The 12,878-nt window shown below is 37.6% G+C and overlaps 1 protein-coding gene across 1 annotated transcript in view; it reads right to left on the reverse strand.

Annotated features, from left to right (window-relative positions):
* The window catches only part of adgrb2 (adhesion G protein-coupled receptor B2), a 433,057-nt gene that overhangs the window by 209,388 nt on the left and 210,791 nt on the right, over positions 1–12,878 (reverse strand). The window contains exon 4 of the mRNA XM_036566254.1: positions 12,148–12,333. Coding sequence (XP_036422147.1) covers positions 12,148–12,333 — 186 coding nt within the window. The remainder of the gene's footprint in view (positions 1–12,147; positions 12,334–12,878) is intronic.

Genomic DNA, 12,878 nt, shown 5'->3' on the forward strand with positions numbered 1-12,878 from the left:
AAGTTAAAATCAGGTAACTGATTTTAGCAAACAAGTTGAGCCGGTACAGAGTTTTTAACACTCTAAAAGCATCAAACAGAGGCACTCTCTACAAAAAAGGGCCACCATTTAGCAAACAATATGAAGTAGTTAATGGTGATAATTCTGCTCCCACATCCACTCATAAAAGTTTTCCAATTAATACATCTCTGACCTGTTTCACCAAAGCTCATGGCACATTTATTTCACCCATTTGTTTTCACCAAAATGGATTCATATTAATTTCAACTGTTGTGGTATTTATAATTCTGACAAACATGGCACTTAAAAAGTTATGTAGTTATGTGCGCTTTTCAGAAACTTTCAAACTATAAAACGTTAGCTTTTTTATTTAATTGCAAACTATAGCTATAAAGCAGCTCTTTGGGTCATTCGACTACTCAAGGCCAGCATGTGTGGTTTCTCTATGCAACACGGTCAAAAATGAAGGCTACTTGAGGACTAGAGATGTTTCCATCCTTTAAAAACTACTGTGTTTCAAAATGAGTTTTTTTTTAAATTGATGCACTTCACTTAAAGGGGAATTCTACCCATATTTTCAAAAATTTCAAGAAAATTTAGTCACTGAGACAATGAAGTCATTCAGAGTGGTTTGATGTGAAATTGTGGAGAAAGACTGATTTTCTTCACAGTGGTGGTGATAGGAACCACGGGTCACAATGTCTCCAATGCAAGTACGGAGACTGTATTTACAATCCAAAACTGCTAATAAACCTGAACACATCTTATGAGTTTTTCTATTTAATGTTGTAAATTAAACGGTAAATTATTAGTAAACCTGAAAGTTTCCTCAAGACTATGTTGCCTTAAAAAGCCCTGCACGTACCTCTCCACCATGAATGGGTTCAAAAAAATCATGTTTAAGGCCAAAGCCTTATTTCAAACCTATCATAAAACAGTGTTTCATTCGTCAGGCAACATATTCATAACTTTTTCATGTAATAAGTGTCTGTGATGTTGGTTTTAGAGACATTAAACGCTTCTGACGTCTGGTTCCTGTCACCACCACTGTGAACAAATCTGACTCAGTAAGTTTCTTTACAACAAAGTATTTCACATCAAAACACTCTGAACAACTTTATTTACATCTGGTTTACCATTTTAACTACACAGAAAGTCTGAAAAATCGGTAGATTTAGCTGAAAGGCCATCTAAATGCGCCATGGTTCAACTTTTGAAAGATTTTATACAATTTATAAAAAGGAAAAAAAAATGGATTTGTAATTGTTTGTCCTTGGTGTACTCTGGCCTTTAGAGCACATCCTCTACTCTGTAGAAATGCTGAGGAGAGCTGCTGAGGTGGTTTAAGGTGGAAAAATCAAAAGCGGATGCTTGTTTTTAGCTGGATTGATTGTGCACGCTACTGGCAGTGACTCAAAGATGAATGATGTGCCCAGAGTATTCACTGTTTGTGTATAGACTGCATTATAGACTGCATTATCTATCGAACCGCTGTCTGTCTAACCCCTCACTGAGATCCAGAAACAGCCTATACTGACTCTACAGGGGGGAAGATTCTTCCTACTGAAGAAAGAAAGAGTGAGCGTGAGAGAGAGAGAGAGAGAGATATGAGTTAAAGAAGACAGCACAAAGGAGTGATAGAGATAAGAAAAGAGAGTAAGAGAGAGTAAGAGAGGATGTATAGATGTATAGCTGGAAATAAACAATGAAAGAGGAAAGTGCTGCTAGACAACAGCAGAAAGTGAGCAAAGTTAACTCAAAACTCCTCTACCCCACTTAACCAAACCAAACCACACCATTTCCACCCTTGGCTCGATCACTTGATTGCATACCCAGGACTGATTCTGGGATCATCATCACAGATTTGTTTTCATACAGGAGATTTTATTCCAAACTGTGGATCTTCTGCACAATTCCAATCCAAAGTTGCTATGCCCTTAATAAAAAGACTTAAATATTTAATGTTAACTATTGACAAACTAATAACAGTGCTACAGCACTCATTATTTTCTCAACTGTAATCAACTGATTAACCAATTAGTGTAAATTAGTGAAAATATCTCCCTGGTCAAATTACATGTTTTGTTGATTTTCGAGGGTGAAAGTACACATTTAACACATTCTCAACAGAGAACACACTTAATCCTAATTTTGACATACTGATAATAATAATAATAATAATAATGATAATTAAACATGAAATGTCCCCTGTGCAAAAGTTGATGTTTAAGTTTTGTTGTTTTTACAAAATGTTAAACTCTGCGAAAGTTGATCTAAATTTGCAGACAAATTACATATTTCAGTGTGTACTCTGTAAAGAAAGTGTTAACTTTTCACCTTTTCACAAACAAATGTGCAAAAACAAATGTGCACAAGTTTGCTGACTCAAGTGGTATCAGTTTTGTTTGCTACAACTATTAACCAATGTAGTCAGAGTAATATAGACTAGAATATATATACACACACATATATATATATATATATATATATATATATATATATATATATATACATATATATATATATATGATGCAGACCAGCTTATTTTAGTTAATGAAAAGTATTATGATAACAAAAACTAGCAGTAAAAAATGCTCGTTGCAATAAAAGCGACATTTCAAAAACAGAACAACTACATCAAAACTATAATGCTCCTTACAAAATTCATTTAAACCGTGAAAAAAGTGTTTTGAATGTCTAGTGGATTCCTACTAAATATCCATGAGATGGAGATGCGTTTGACCCAGCTGAGCATCATCTACTGTTGCGCTAATTTACCACTGCTAACATGGTGAAAGAGTCCAAATTGGAATTAATTTGAGTAAAAAAAACACAACAAAAGCTCAGACTAAATCTTTTACTAGGATCAGTTTTACCAGGGATCAGTTTTCTGGACAGCTCATAAACAGCTTTCGCACTCGAACAAACACACTGAACTCTCAGAGCAAAGAGCCCTGGGAAAGTCCAGTGTGAAAATGCCCTTACACTCTGCCCATTAAAGCAATACCATAGCATTTCTGAACCATTCAGCCCCTTCTGTAGCACACTGACTGTTTCTAAATAGAAACACACTTCAAATAGAAACCAATGGTCAGCTGACGAAGCATCTTGGTACTGACTACTACTACAAATGTGTTCTGTCTGTGTTTATCTCCCTTTAACTCTTCACTGCTGGATTTCAGTGAAACATCTGGCCTTATTAAACATTCCTGTGACTCAGATAAGGCCATGGAAAGAAATGACAGCTTCATCACTGCTGGCCCTAATGAAGGCGGGGCTCCGCCTCTGATGAGTCACAGGTTTCAAAGGGCAAAAGCAAACAGAGAGCACCACCTTTTGGTTAAGCACTGTAATTGCCCCATTTGCCCTCAGACCAATCTAGAACAGTTACAGAGTCACGTCCTGGAAATACAGACTGAGGAAACATGGAACAGAGATCAAGAGGCTATATTAATAGGTATAAATAAATAAATAAATAAATAAATCACAGACACACCCTGTGTGCAGCATGGGAAGCAGGCTAATGAAATAATTGCTAATCGTGATATGATAATTGTGCATGTTGAGATGCTGACGGCGAATCAGTGAAACATTAATTCATGCGTCAGCGTGGTGGTGAATACTGCTTTGACGCCGCTGTGCAAAAAGCCTACACACACTACCAACATGTTTGTGACCCTACTGAAACTTCTGATTCTCACAAAAAGAAATCAGAAAAAAACATCTTTTAATTTTTTATATCAATCAAGGCCAAAAGTAGCTGTAGTAGTCCTAATAATAATAATAATAATAATAATAATAATAATAATAATGAGAATAATAATAATAAAATAAATGATGAAAAGCTGTGAAGAGACAGTATAAATATTAACACATGACACTGCTTACTCTTATCCCACAGCAGCGTCTCAGTAGTGTTTGGAAGAAGACTCTCTGGTTTAAAGACTCGGAAATTCCCCTTCTCATGATATATCTTGAAGGTGGGCAGAACGTTTGAGAACTACAACTGTTTTAGGGTGAATTTTTGAGGATAGGGTGTTTTTTTAATGGTTTCTTTTTTTGGTTTGTTTTGTTTTTTGTTAGCGGGTGGACACAAACGAGTTACACTAATGCTGGCCTATAGTTCTATGGCTAGGCTAGCATTCAGGATTCGTTGACACCACAGGGATTCCCAATGGTTGCATAATGTATTTGCGCAATGCGTGCTAGGCACTGATGAACGAAAATATGAAAATCATATAAAATCATGAATTCTATCACAGGATATATCACTAGACTACAGTACACTGCATTAAACTGCAAACTGCATTGAACTCTAGTGTTAGGTCAGAAATGCTCCTTTAATCTTACCCATCATCTGTGATACAACATAAGAACTCCTAAGACACATTTTCAGCATTTGTGTACAAATGATTCATATAAACATAATGTTCACAAATCACACACTCCAACGTTAATGCCTTAAATCACTACTTCAACGTGAATTTCCACATTCGATTGTTTTAAGGTCAAATCTGTGAAAACAATGAGGGGCTTTGTCTTTGCTGCTTTTAACTCATTAAAATCTGCCCCCAGAGTAGCTGGAGTGTGTGCATGTCCACACTGCTCATAGTAAAGCAGTTCTTTACATATCAAAATAAAACAAGTATAGCCCTGAGAGGAGAAGAGTAGGTAAAAGGCAGTAAAAGCTGCTTTCTGTGTCTCTATTAAAGGGTTAAAAAGTAGAGTATAATATTTAGATTGCCTTATGCTCTCTTTAACATACTATCTGCATAATCTGGGTCTCCCACTGTGTCAGGAGGTGAGAACGACTTTATCTCTCTCAAATAATTGCATGAGGTTTCATTTAACGGAAGCCCCTTAGCTCTGAATTGAATTTCTTCATTAAAAAGAGCCGGGTGACTTTCATTTAGTGCTGCTTGGCACCTGAATAGGCGAGAGCCCCGCCATAATGAGAGGCAGGCACACAAGACGTTTCTTCACACACATTGTGAAGAGATGGCAGGGTTTCTTTAGATGATCATGGAGAGATTAATTCAGCTTTTGGGCTTGCTGTGGGATGAAGCTTCCTATTTTACAAAGGAGAACTTCTGCCGTTACCAGAGATATCATATAACTCATATCTGAGCTGAAAAGAAAATCCATCGCATTGTATTTATTACATATTTTCCAATACTGAGCAAGACTGATGACTGATGTGTCTGCAATGTTCGTGTGACATACAAATCATTTCATGAAAAAAGTCATTTCAAAGCCATTTTTGGACCTGCGATATTGAATAAAAAATCATTTTCATGATTCTATGGGGCAAAAAATATAGACGGCACAGTGAGGCTCATTTTTGGCGGCTCAACGTTGAAGGGGAATTCTGCAGATTTTTCAAAATTGCTACATAATTAAATCTTCAAAATGTAAATAAAGTCATTCAGAGTGCTTTTATGTGAAATGCTCCGTTCTAGACAAACTTTTAGTCACAGTTGTTCACAATGGTGGCGATAGGAACCAGACGTCAAAACTGTTTAATACCTCAAGTACCTCTGAGAATGTTATTACACGAAATGGTTACGAATACTTTGCCTGTTGCATTGCATGATATTGATTTATGATATTTCTGAGACAAGGTTTTGGCCTAAAATGTTGTTTTTAATGCCCATTCCTGGCAGAGCGATGTAGGGCATTATAGGGCAAAACAGCCCCTACACAAAACTTTAATTTTCTGCATTATCACTATTTTACAGTAACATTAGATATTAAAAAACAAGGGACACATGTAGGTTCACTGCTCACTTTCAATAGCAAATGAAATGGCCATGTTTGAGTAGTAAACATCACGACTTCTGGTTCTGGCACCACCTCTGTAAAGCCAAATTTCCCTACAATGCACCATTTCTCATCAAACCACTCTGAAAGACTATTTACCTCTCAACCATTCCGTTCTGCAGAGGTTCTGAATTCCCCTTTAAGTAGAATTCATTCGAAAAGCTAACTTATTGTAAAATGGTTTCTGATGTCCATAATTAAGAGAAGCTACTGTGAGAGGTTGGCTAATAAATAGATGGAAAGCAACTTGAGACAGAAAGGCCACAGGCAGAGGAGCTCTTCTCCTACTGTAATAGCACTTTCCCTATTCTGAAGCTCATGCTTGAACAATTTTGAATAATAATCCCTCTCCAAACTAAATAAACGCGGCCATAATTGCTTTTGCCAATTAATTAAATTCACTTTGAATGTGAGCCAAAGATAGACTGTGGGCTCTTTAAGAGTGAAGCTAAGCTAATGCTAACCTAGCCCCTGCGCTTGCGAATCACCTCAGCCTTCTGATCTTAGCCGTCATCTCTATGCAACAACATGGTGGATGCCACTGAATTATAAATAGGCTACACAGAAGGTCGGTGTAAATCACTTACACACTTGTTCATCCATACTGAAAGAAAAAAGAGAGAGAGAGTGGCGTGGCTGTAGCCTTGCTGTTTAATAATAGACGTCAGTGTGGTGGTGCATCTAGTGCAGAATTGCACTGTCCATTTTAATCACACTGGCTGCCAATACTTTAAGCAGCACTCATTATTCTGTGGGTTTCCCCTTTTTCTGCTTTCTAAGAAAAGGGTCTAAATGATTAATGTCACTACAGAGAAACAAACAACAAAAATATGGGCTTTGGTATACCACAGTTCTTTAGCTGGATGCGGTCTTTAGTGAAAAGCCTTTAGTGCAAACCATATTTTATACATTAATTTTATATACATAATCTAATTAGACAGTCAGATTTTTCATTGTATTGACATTATTTAACTCCAGTACTTAAGATCTGAAATTAAATGATGACTCTGAGGTTAAAGCGCAAGATTTTAGCACAATGTTACATCTATAAAGGATGAACAATAGGACAAACAGCCCTTAATGGCCGTGAGTTTAATGGATTTCTCATTAGTGTTGTGCTATATCCTACCTCATTAGTATTGTGCTATATAAGGGAGAAATACTTAGTTTACCAAACAAAAACTCATGAATCTATAAATGACATCGGACACTTTCTCATCATCTGCCTGTGTCAGTATTCATCAGTCGCATACACAAAGCAACATCAGCTGCTTGAACAAGGCTAAAGTTAGCTTCTTCTAGCTGTAGACAACCAATTTTTTTTCTTTTTACTCAGTTTTCTTATAGCCAATTCAACCCATCAGCTAGATCTCCCACTGTAACACGATACTACCAGGCTAGGATGGTGAAGGTTAATATGTCTTTCCTCCCTTTGAACTGCTGATTCTAATGTAATGTCACTGAACAGCTCAACACGCTTGCAGGAGAACGCTAACTGCCAATTCTGTACAATAATCCTACAAAAGCCTACCTTGGCTAGCATTATGCTGAGTGATGGGGGGTGAAGGAGGGCAATCCTACCCACCCAGATAGAATGAGGTCGGTTATGGCTCCCAGTGGCATCACTGGACAGCGCCAAAGCTTAGACAGTTGCACCACTTAGAGCAGGGGTCGTCTACCAAAATATTTGGAAGATCCACTTTGTCCTTTCAATAAAAATCAAACCACTTTGGGAGCCACAGCATTTTATGGCCGTTTTACCATCTTGGCTGTAAATATGTGCTATTGTCCTAGTACAGGATAAAAAATCTATAAGGAAACTTTTCTCGCATCTCCAGCAGGAAACCTTTTCTCAAAAGTAAAATAGTTTCTTGTAAAATGTCTCTCAACGTTTGACTTTTTGCGAGACTAAAGTCAGCTTCTCATTCACCAGCTTCTTGTTTGAATTTTTCTGTTCCACCTTAAATGGTGCCTACGGCATCAGAATGCAACTGCTGCACCATTTAAGGTGGAATGGGAGAATTTCAATAAGAAATGAGAAGCTGATTACAGCTTCCCGACTTCTTAGTTTTTGACAGTTTATTGTTGCAGATTAAATGTAAGAGGAAACCAGGCTGGGTCCTTATAAATGCAAATAAGTCCATTTGTCTCCAAATTATCGATGTTCATCTTACATCTATCTCTTTGCCTTTTCGTTAGCTACTAGCTAGGCAAGATTGCTGTCTGCACTGCTATGTCTGTGCACCAATCTTCAGGGTTAAAGGTTAGTGAATTAGCAGATATTGGCTACAATAACTCCAGCATTTAGGACCATTTAGTGTTAAAACTGAGTTAGAACAATCAGCAGAGCTTTATTTTACTGCAAAGGAGGATTATTTTATTTTTACCTACAAATCTAATTCTGCTGTGGAGCCACAACAGAGCATTAAAATAAGCGCATGTGGTTCCGGGGCCACATGTTGCCGACCCCTGGCCTAGGGTAACTGACAGTTATGATAAGTAGCAGGCAGCAAAGGAGTGTAAAGCGTTTTTGTTTTTAACTGTGCTGTCAACATTTCTCTGTCTGCTGCTTAGTAACAAGAGACTGACAGTGCATTTAGGTATACATTCAGCTGATGTAGTGATCTGTGGTGTTTGCTATAAAACACAAGTGCATTTTGGGGGACTGTAGTGCCCTCAAAATCACTCCAGAATTTTATTTTATGATTTGCACGTTAAGGGGGAAATGGCTGATGTACATAATAGTGCATTACAGGAAATAAAGCAGTCATATTTACCACATATCGCCAACTGATCTACTCATGCTCCACCCACAAATGGGTACCCTTACCAACTGTCGTGACAAGCTTAACAGAACATTAGCAAAACTTCCATTCAACATAATGAGAAACTTTAGTGTATACACACAGTTTTGGCCAAAACATCTCCATTTAAATTGCATGGTTGATTTCAAGTGCTACTTATTTTTGTATGCCTGTGAAAGGTGCAGGTAGAGGCAAGTCAGACCCTGCTAAAAAAACTTTATTGGAACTAATCATGTTTTGGAAGCAATCGTACAGGAATTCTACTGAACAGGTATTCTACAGGGACTGCTATGCAATATACAGAGAATTGCTTTCAGTATTTCCAGTGGCATCACTAGGATCTCATGGACTTCAATTAGTTTAAAAAAAAAAAGGTCAATGTAATTTGCGTGTTTATTCATTATTATGTCTCAAACACAAATACAGTAAAAAGAATGTGCTGTTTGGCAGTGAAGTTATTTATTACGTAGATTAGATGAGTACAGTTAGAAGAACACAGGTTTGATTCCCGCAGCACCTGATTTAATTTAATAAAGGACTGATTAGATAAACTGGGAATTGAATGGTAACTGCAAATACAGGACTTCCTCCAGGAGAGATTTGGAATAAGGTTCAGCTAACACACAGCAAAACAAGACATTCATGGGAGGAGCATGTATAGATCAATTTCCACACCTAACTCAACTTCATAACTTTCCACATTTCACCTAAAAAAGTGATAAAGTAAGCCGTTCAGGCTCATGCACTGTCAGTCTTTGTTGCACGACTGTAAGAATTCAGTTCTGATCTGAAGACCCCCTAAATCCATGCATAATCTCTCTATACTGAAAGTGTTTTCAGCTTGTATTTTCAATCTCAAGATCATCTGCTTTTGCCCTGAAACCACATGCTACACCCCTGATCCACCGACTGGAGTAAAAAAAAAACTAAAAATACATCAAACGCTAATCACGGCAGCCAATATATCATCAAAGCGGAGGCTGTGGATATCAATACTTCTGCGGAATATCAAATGAGACAGATAAATTGAGTTAGCTCATTTGCATAAATATGGAATTAGCATATGGAACGACCTGCACAGGCGATGATCATCCTAAAACAAATGGTAATCCATAAATGCCTCACAAGCAGGAAAATTTGCATCATCTATTCAGCGTTTAAAGGCACTGAAGACTCAAGCTGGCCCCGGGGTCATATGCATCAAACTTTACGAGAATGAGTGCTGATCCAGGCTCAGACTTGATTTCCATATCCTCTACAATATGATTATGGGGCTGAAAATGCTGACCCTAATTTAGCATTATTACTTTTCCAAATAGAGACTGTCCAGTTAGTTTATACATAATCCGCACAAACAAAGCGAACAACGACATTTGTGCTGTTTTGGCTCTGAACGGGATCTGAAATGCTCTGATGGCTTTGGGGTTAAAGGGCAGAATGTCCATAATTTACATGTAGGATAAACCACAGAGATCATAGGGGTTTTATGTTTTTAGAAATAGTCAGCTGACTTTATTTGCTTTAACCTCATAGTCAATGTTGTATTTAAAATCCAATGTACTGTAGCACAGAGCCCAAACAACTAAAATGATGTCACTGTCCATTCTTTAGCACCAAATGTTGCTAGTTTGGACTGCTAGTTTTACAGAATGCAGGCAAAAATCCCATTCAACCTACCTACCTACTTACGTACTTACTTACTTACTTATTTATTTATTTATTCATTTATTTATTTATTTATTTATTTACTTATTTATTTATTTATTTATTTAAATTTGAGCTTATATTACCATGGCAATAAATTTGTCATTGTCATTCATCTGATTTCCAACCTACATAATTCAATCAGGTAGTACAGCATTTTAACTAGAAGCTCAACATCATGTAGCAACTCTAATAATAAGTATTATTACTGTTATGACCTGATGTGAATCATTCATGCATTCTAACAAAACAAATCAGTTGTATGCTACAATTTCTCATTGAGCTGACTTAGATTTTCACCAATCTGGAAAAAAAAAGTGGGCAGAGCATGAATAGGTCAAGTACTTATGGACTGTAATACTGTATATAGAACACGTTCTATGTATTTTAGCACTTATGGCACATTATTTAGCAATTTGCACTGAAAAGTGGCCTATCACTGCTCATTCTCTTCTAATGGAGTTTTCTCTGCTGTGCTCTAGAACAGGGTTTCATAACCACTGGGCCATGGACCACAAGTGGGCTACAAAGCACCCCACAGTGGTCCTCAAGCCTATACCAGTGCCAGTGGTCTGTAGTGGCCCAGCAAATGCTACTTTATGTGATAATAATCAGTGGAAATTTCATCAAACTTAATAAGAAATAAAAACAATAAACAATAGTAATACAAGCCCTGCAAAAAATTGCACACAAAACAGCTAATCTATATTTGTCCCCTGCCTCTACAAACAGATTACACTCTTTCCACGTTTCACTTGTCTCGTTGAAGAAACATTCTGCTCAATTTGCCACCATTCCACCTGGTTTCTGGTATAAAACAAGCTCACAATCCTAAACTGTTGATATTTAATGCTAATGATAGACACTGTATAATGTGGGGGTAGGCACTCAGATATTCCTTTGTTGAAAATTTCCCAACAGCTGTAACATCAAAAATGCATTCAAACAGAATGCATTTCCTGCACATTTAAAATAAGACTTAATAACGAGAGCACAGGTCACTGCAGCAGTCTCCACATTCAGTAGCTAATTAGTGAACATATATTTTATACAGCTAATATTAAGATTAAAACTAGATGGAGACATATCTTACTTTAACCTTTAAGGTTATTAAGGAATAACCTTATTTTCATTTGCTATAAAAAATTACAGTGTGGAGCTGAATTAAAACTGAATAATATGTAATATTGTTTTTAAATAACAATTTATTAATCATTGTTATTTATAATAATCTAGCATGAACTATGAACTACACACATCCCCCCCTTTTATCGTTCTCGGCTGGGTCTCGCCTACTCATGGCCTCAGAGTCTGATTTAGACTCAACACTGCAATGATATACGGAGCCAGCTTTTTTAGTTAAATTTTCCTTTTCTTTTTTTATCACTACAAATGTTCTGTGTTTGGACTCTGATTGGTGATGGGCTCTCTAAGCTATTGTTCAGACCATAATTCTCAAGTTTTAGTGTCAGAAACAAAAGGAAAATTATATATGTAGGCAAAAAAGTAGACATGTGTTTTCATGTGGGCTCTGAGGTGAAAACGTTTGAGAGAGCCTGTTCTAAGACACATTCATTCACAGAGGTATGTGTCTTGATGATGACCGATCAGTGGACTCAGTGGATCAGTCTCTGTGCCATGTTTAAGAAACACTTCCCGCAGTTTGAGCAGCCTTTGTCATGCTTGACTTTTTCCTCCTCTCGTGGTGACAGATAGCTAATTAAATGTGGCGTCAGCTGTGTGTGTGTGCTGTGCTCATGCAGCGCATGTGTGTGTTTGTGTGTTTGTGTGTGTGTGTGTGTGTGTGTGTGTACTCTACCTGCTTGATGCTGAGGCTCACCTGGGCAGGTGGCAGTGTTGTTGCAGAGGCGCGTCTCTCTCAGCGGGCCGCTGCACAGCGTCCCGTACGGAGAGGACACACAGGAACGCGTACGCACCTGCCAGCCCTGCCCACACGTGAGTGAACACACACTCCACTGGGACCACTCCTCCGCTGCTGGGTCACCTGCCACAAAAACAGAGAGAGAGAGAGGGAGCGAGAGAGAGAGAGAGAGAGAGAGAGAGAGAGAGAGAGAGAGAGAGAGAGAGAGAGAGAGAGAGAGAGAGAGGCGAAAGAGTAAGTAAGTAAGCAAGTTTTATTCATTGTAAAATTACTGCTTCCATGGTAATTTACTGTACCATACTATGGCATCGGGTGTTTCTCCAAAGAAAGTTAAGACCTGACAGGTCAAGATAAGATTTTTACAAATTCATTATTATAGAAGCAAATCTTATCTTAATTTAGGAATCTTATTTTACAGCATTTAATCTCAAATTAGGAAATCTTAACCTACTCGATCGAAGTCGACAATCAACTGTCATGTCTGTTACCTAGCAACCACCCATACGTGCACAGCTGGAACGTAATCAACATAATTAAATTAGTTAGCCAGACAGCTAACGTTAGCTAGCTACTTCAGTATAAATAAAAGCGTGATAACAAAACTAGCTAGCGTTAGCTAACAGCGCTTCGTACTGTTTATCCGAGCTCCGCTGATGTTTTAGTTTCTC

Source organism: Colossoma macropomum, unplaced genomic scaffold (assembly GCF_904425465.1).
Source record: "Colossoma macropomum unplaced genomic scaffold, Colossoma_macropomum, whole genome shotgun sequence".
NCBI lineage: Eukaryota > Metazoa > Chordata > Actinopteri > Characiformes > Serrasalmidae > Colossoma > Colossoma macropomum.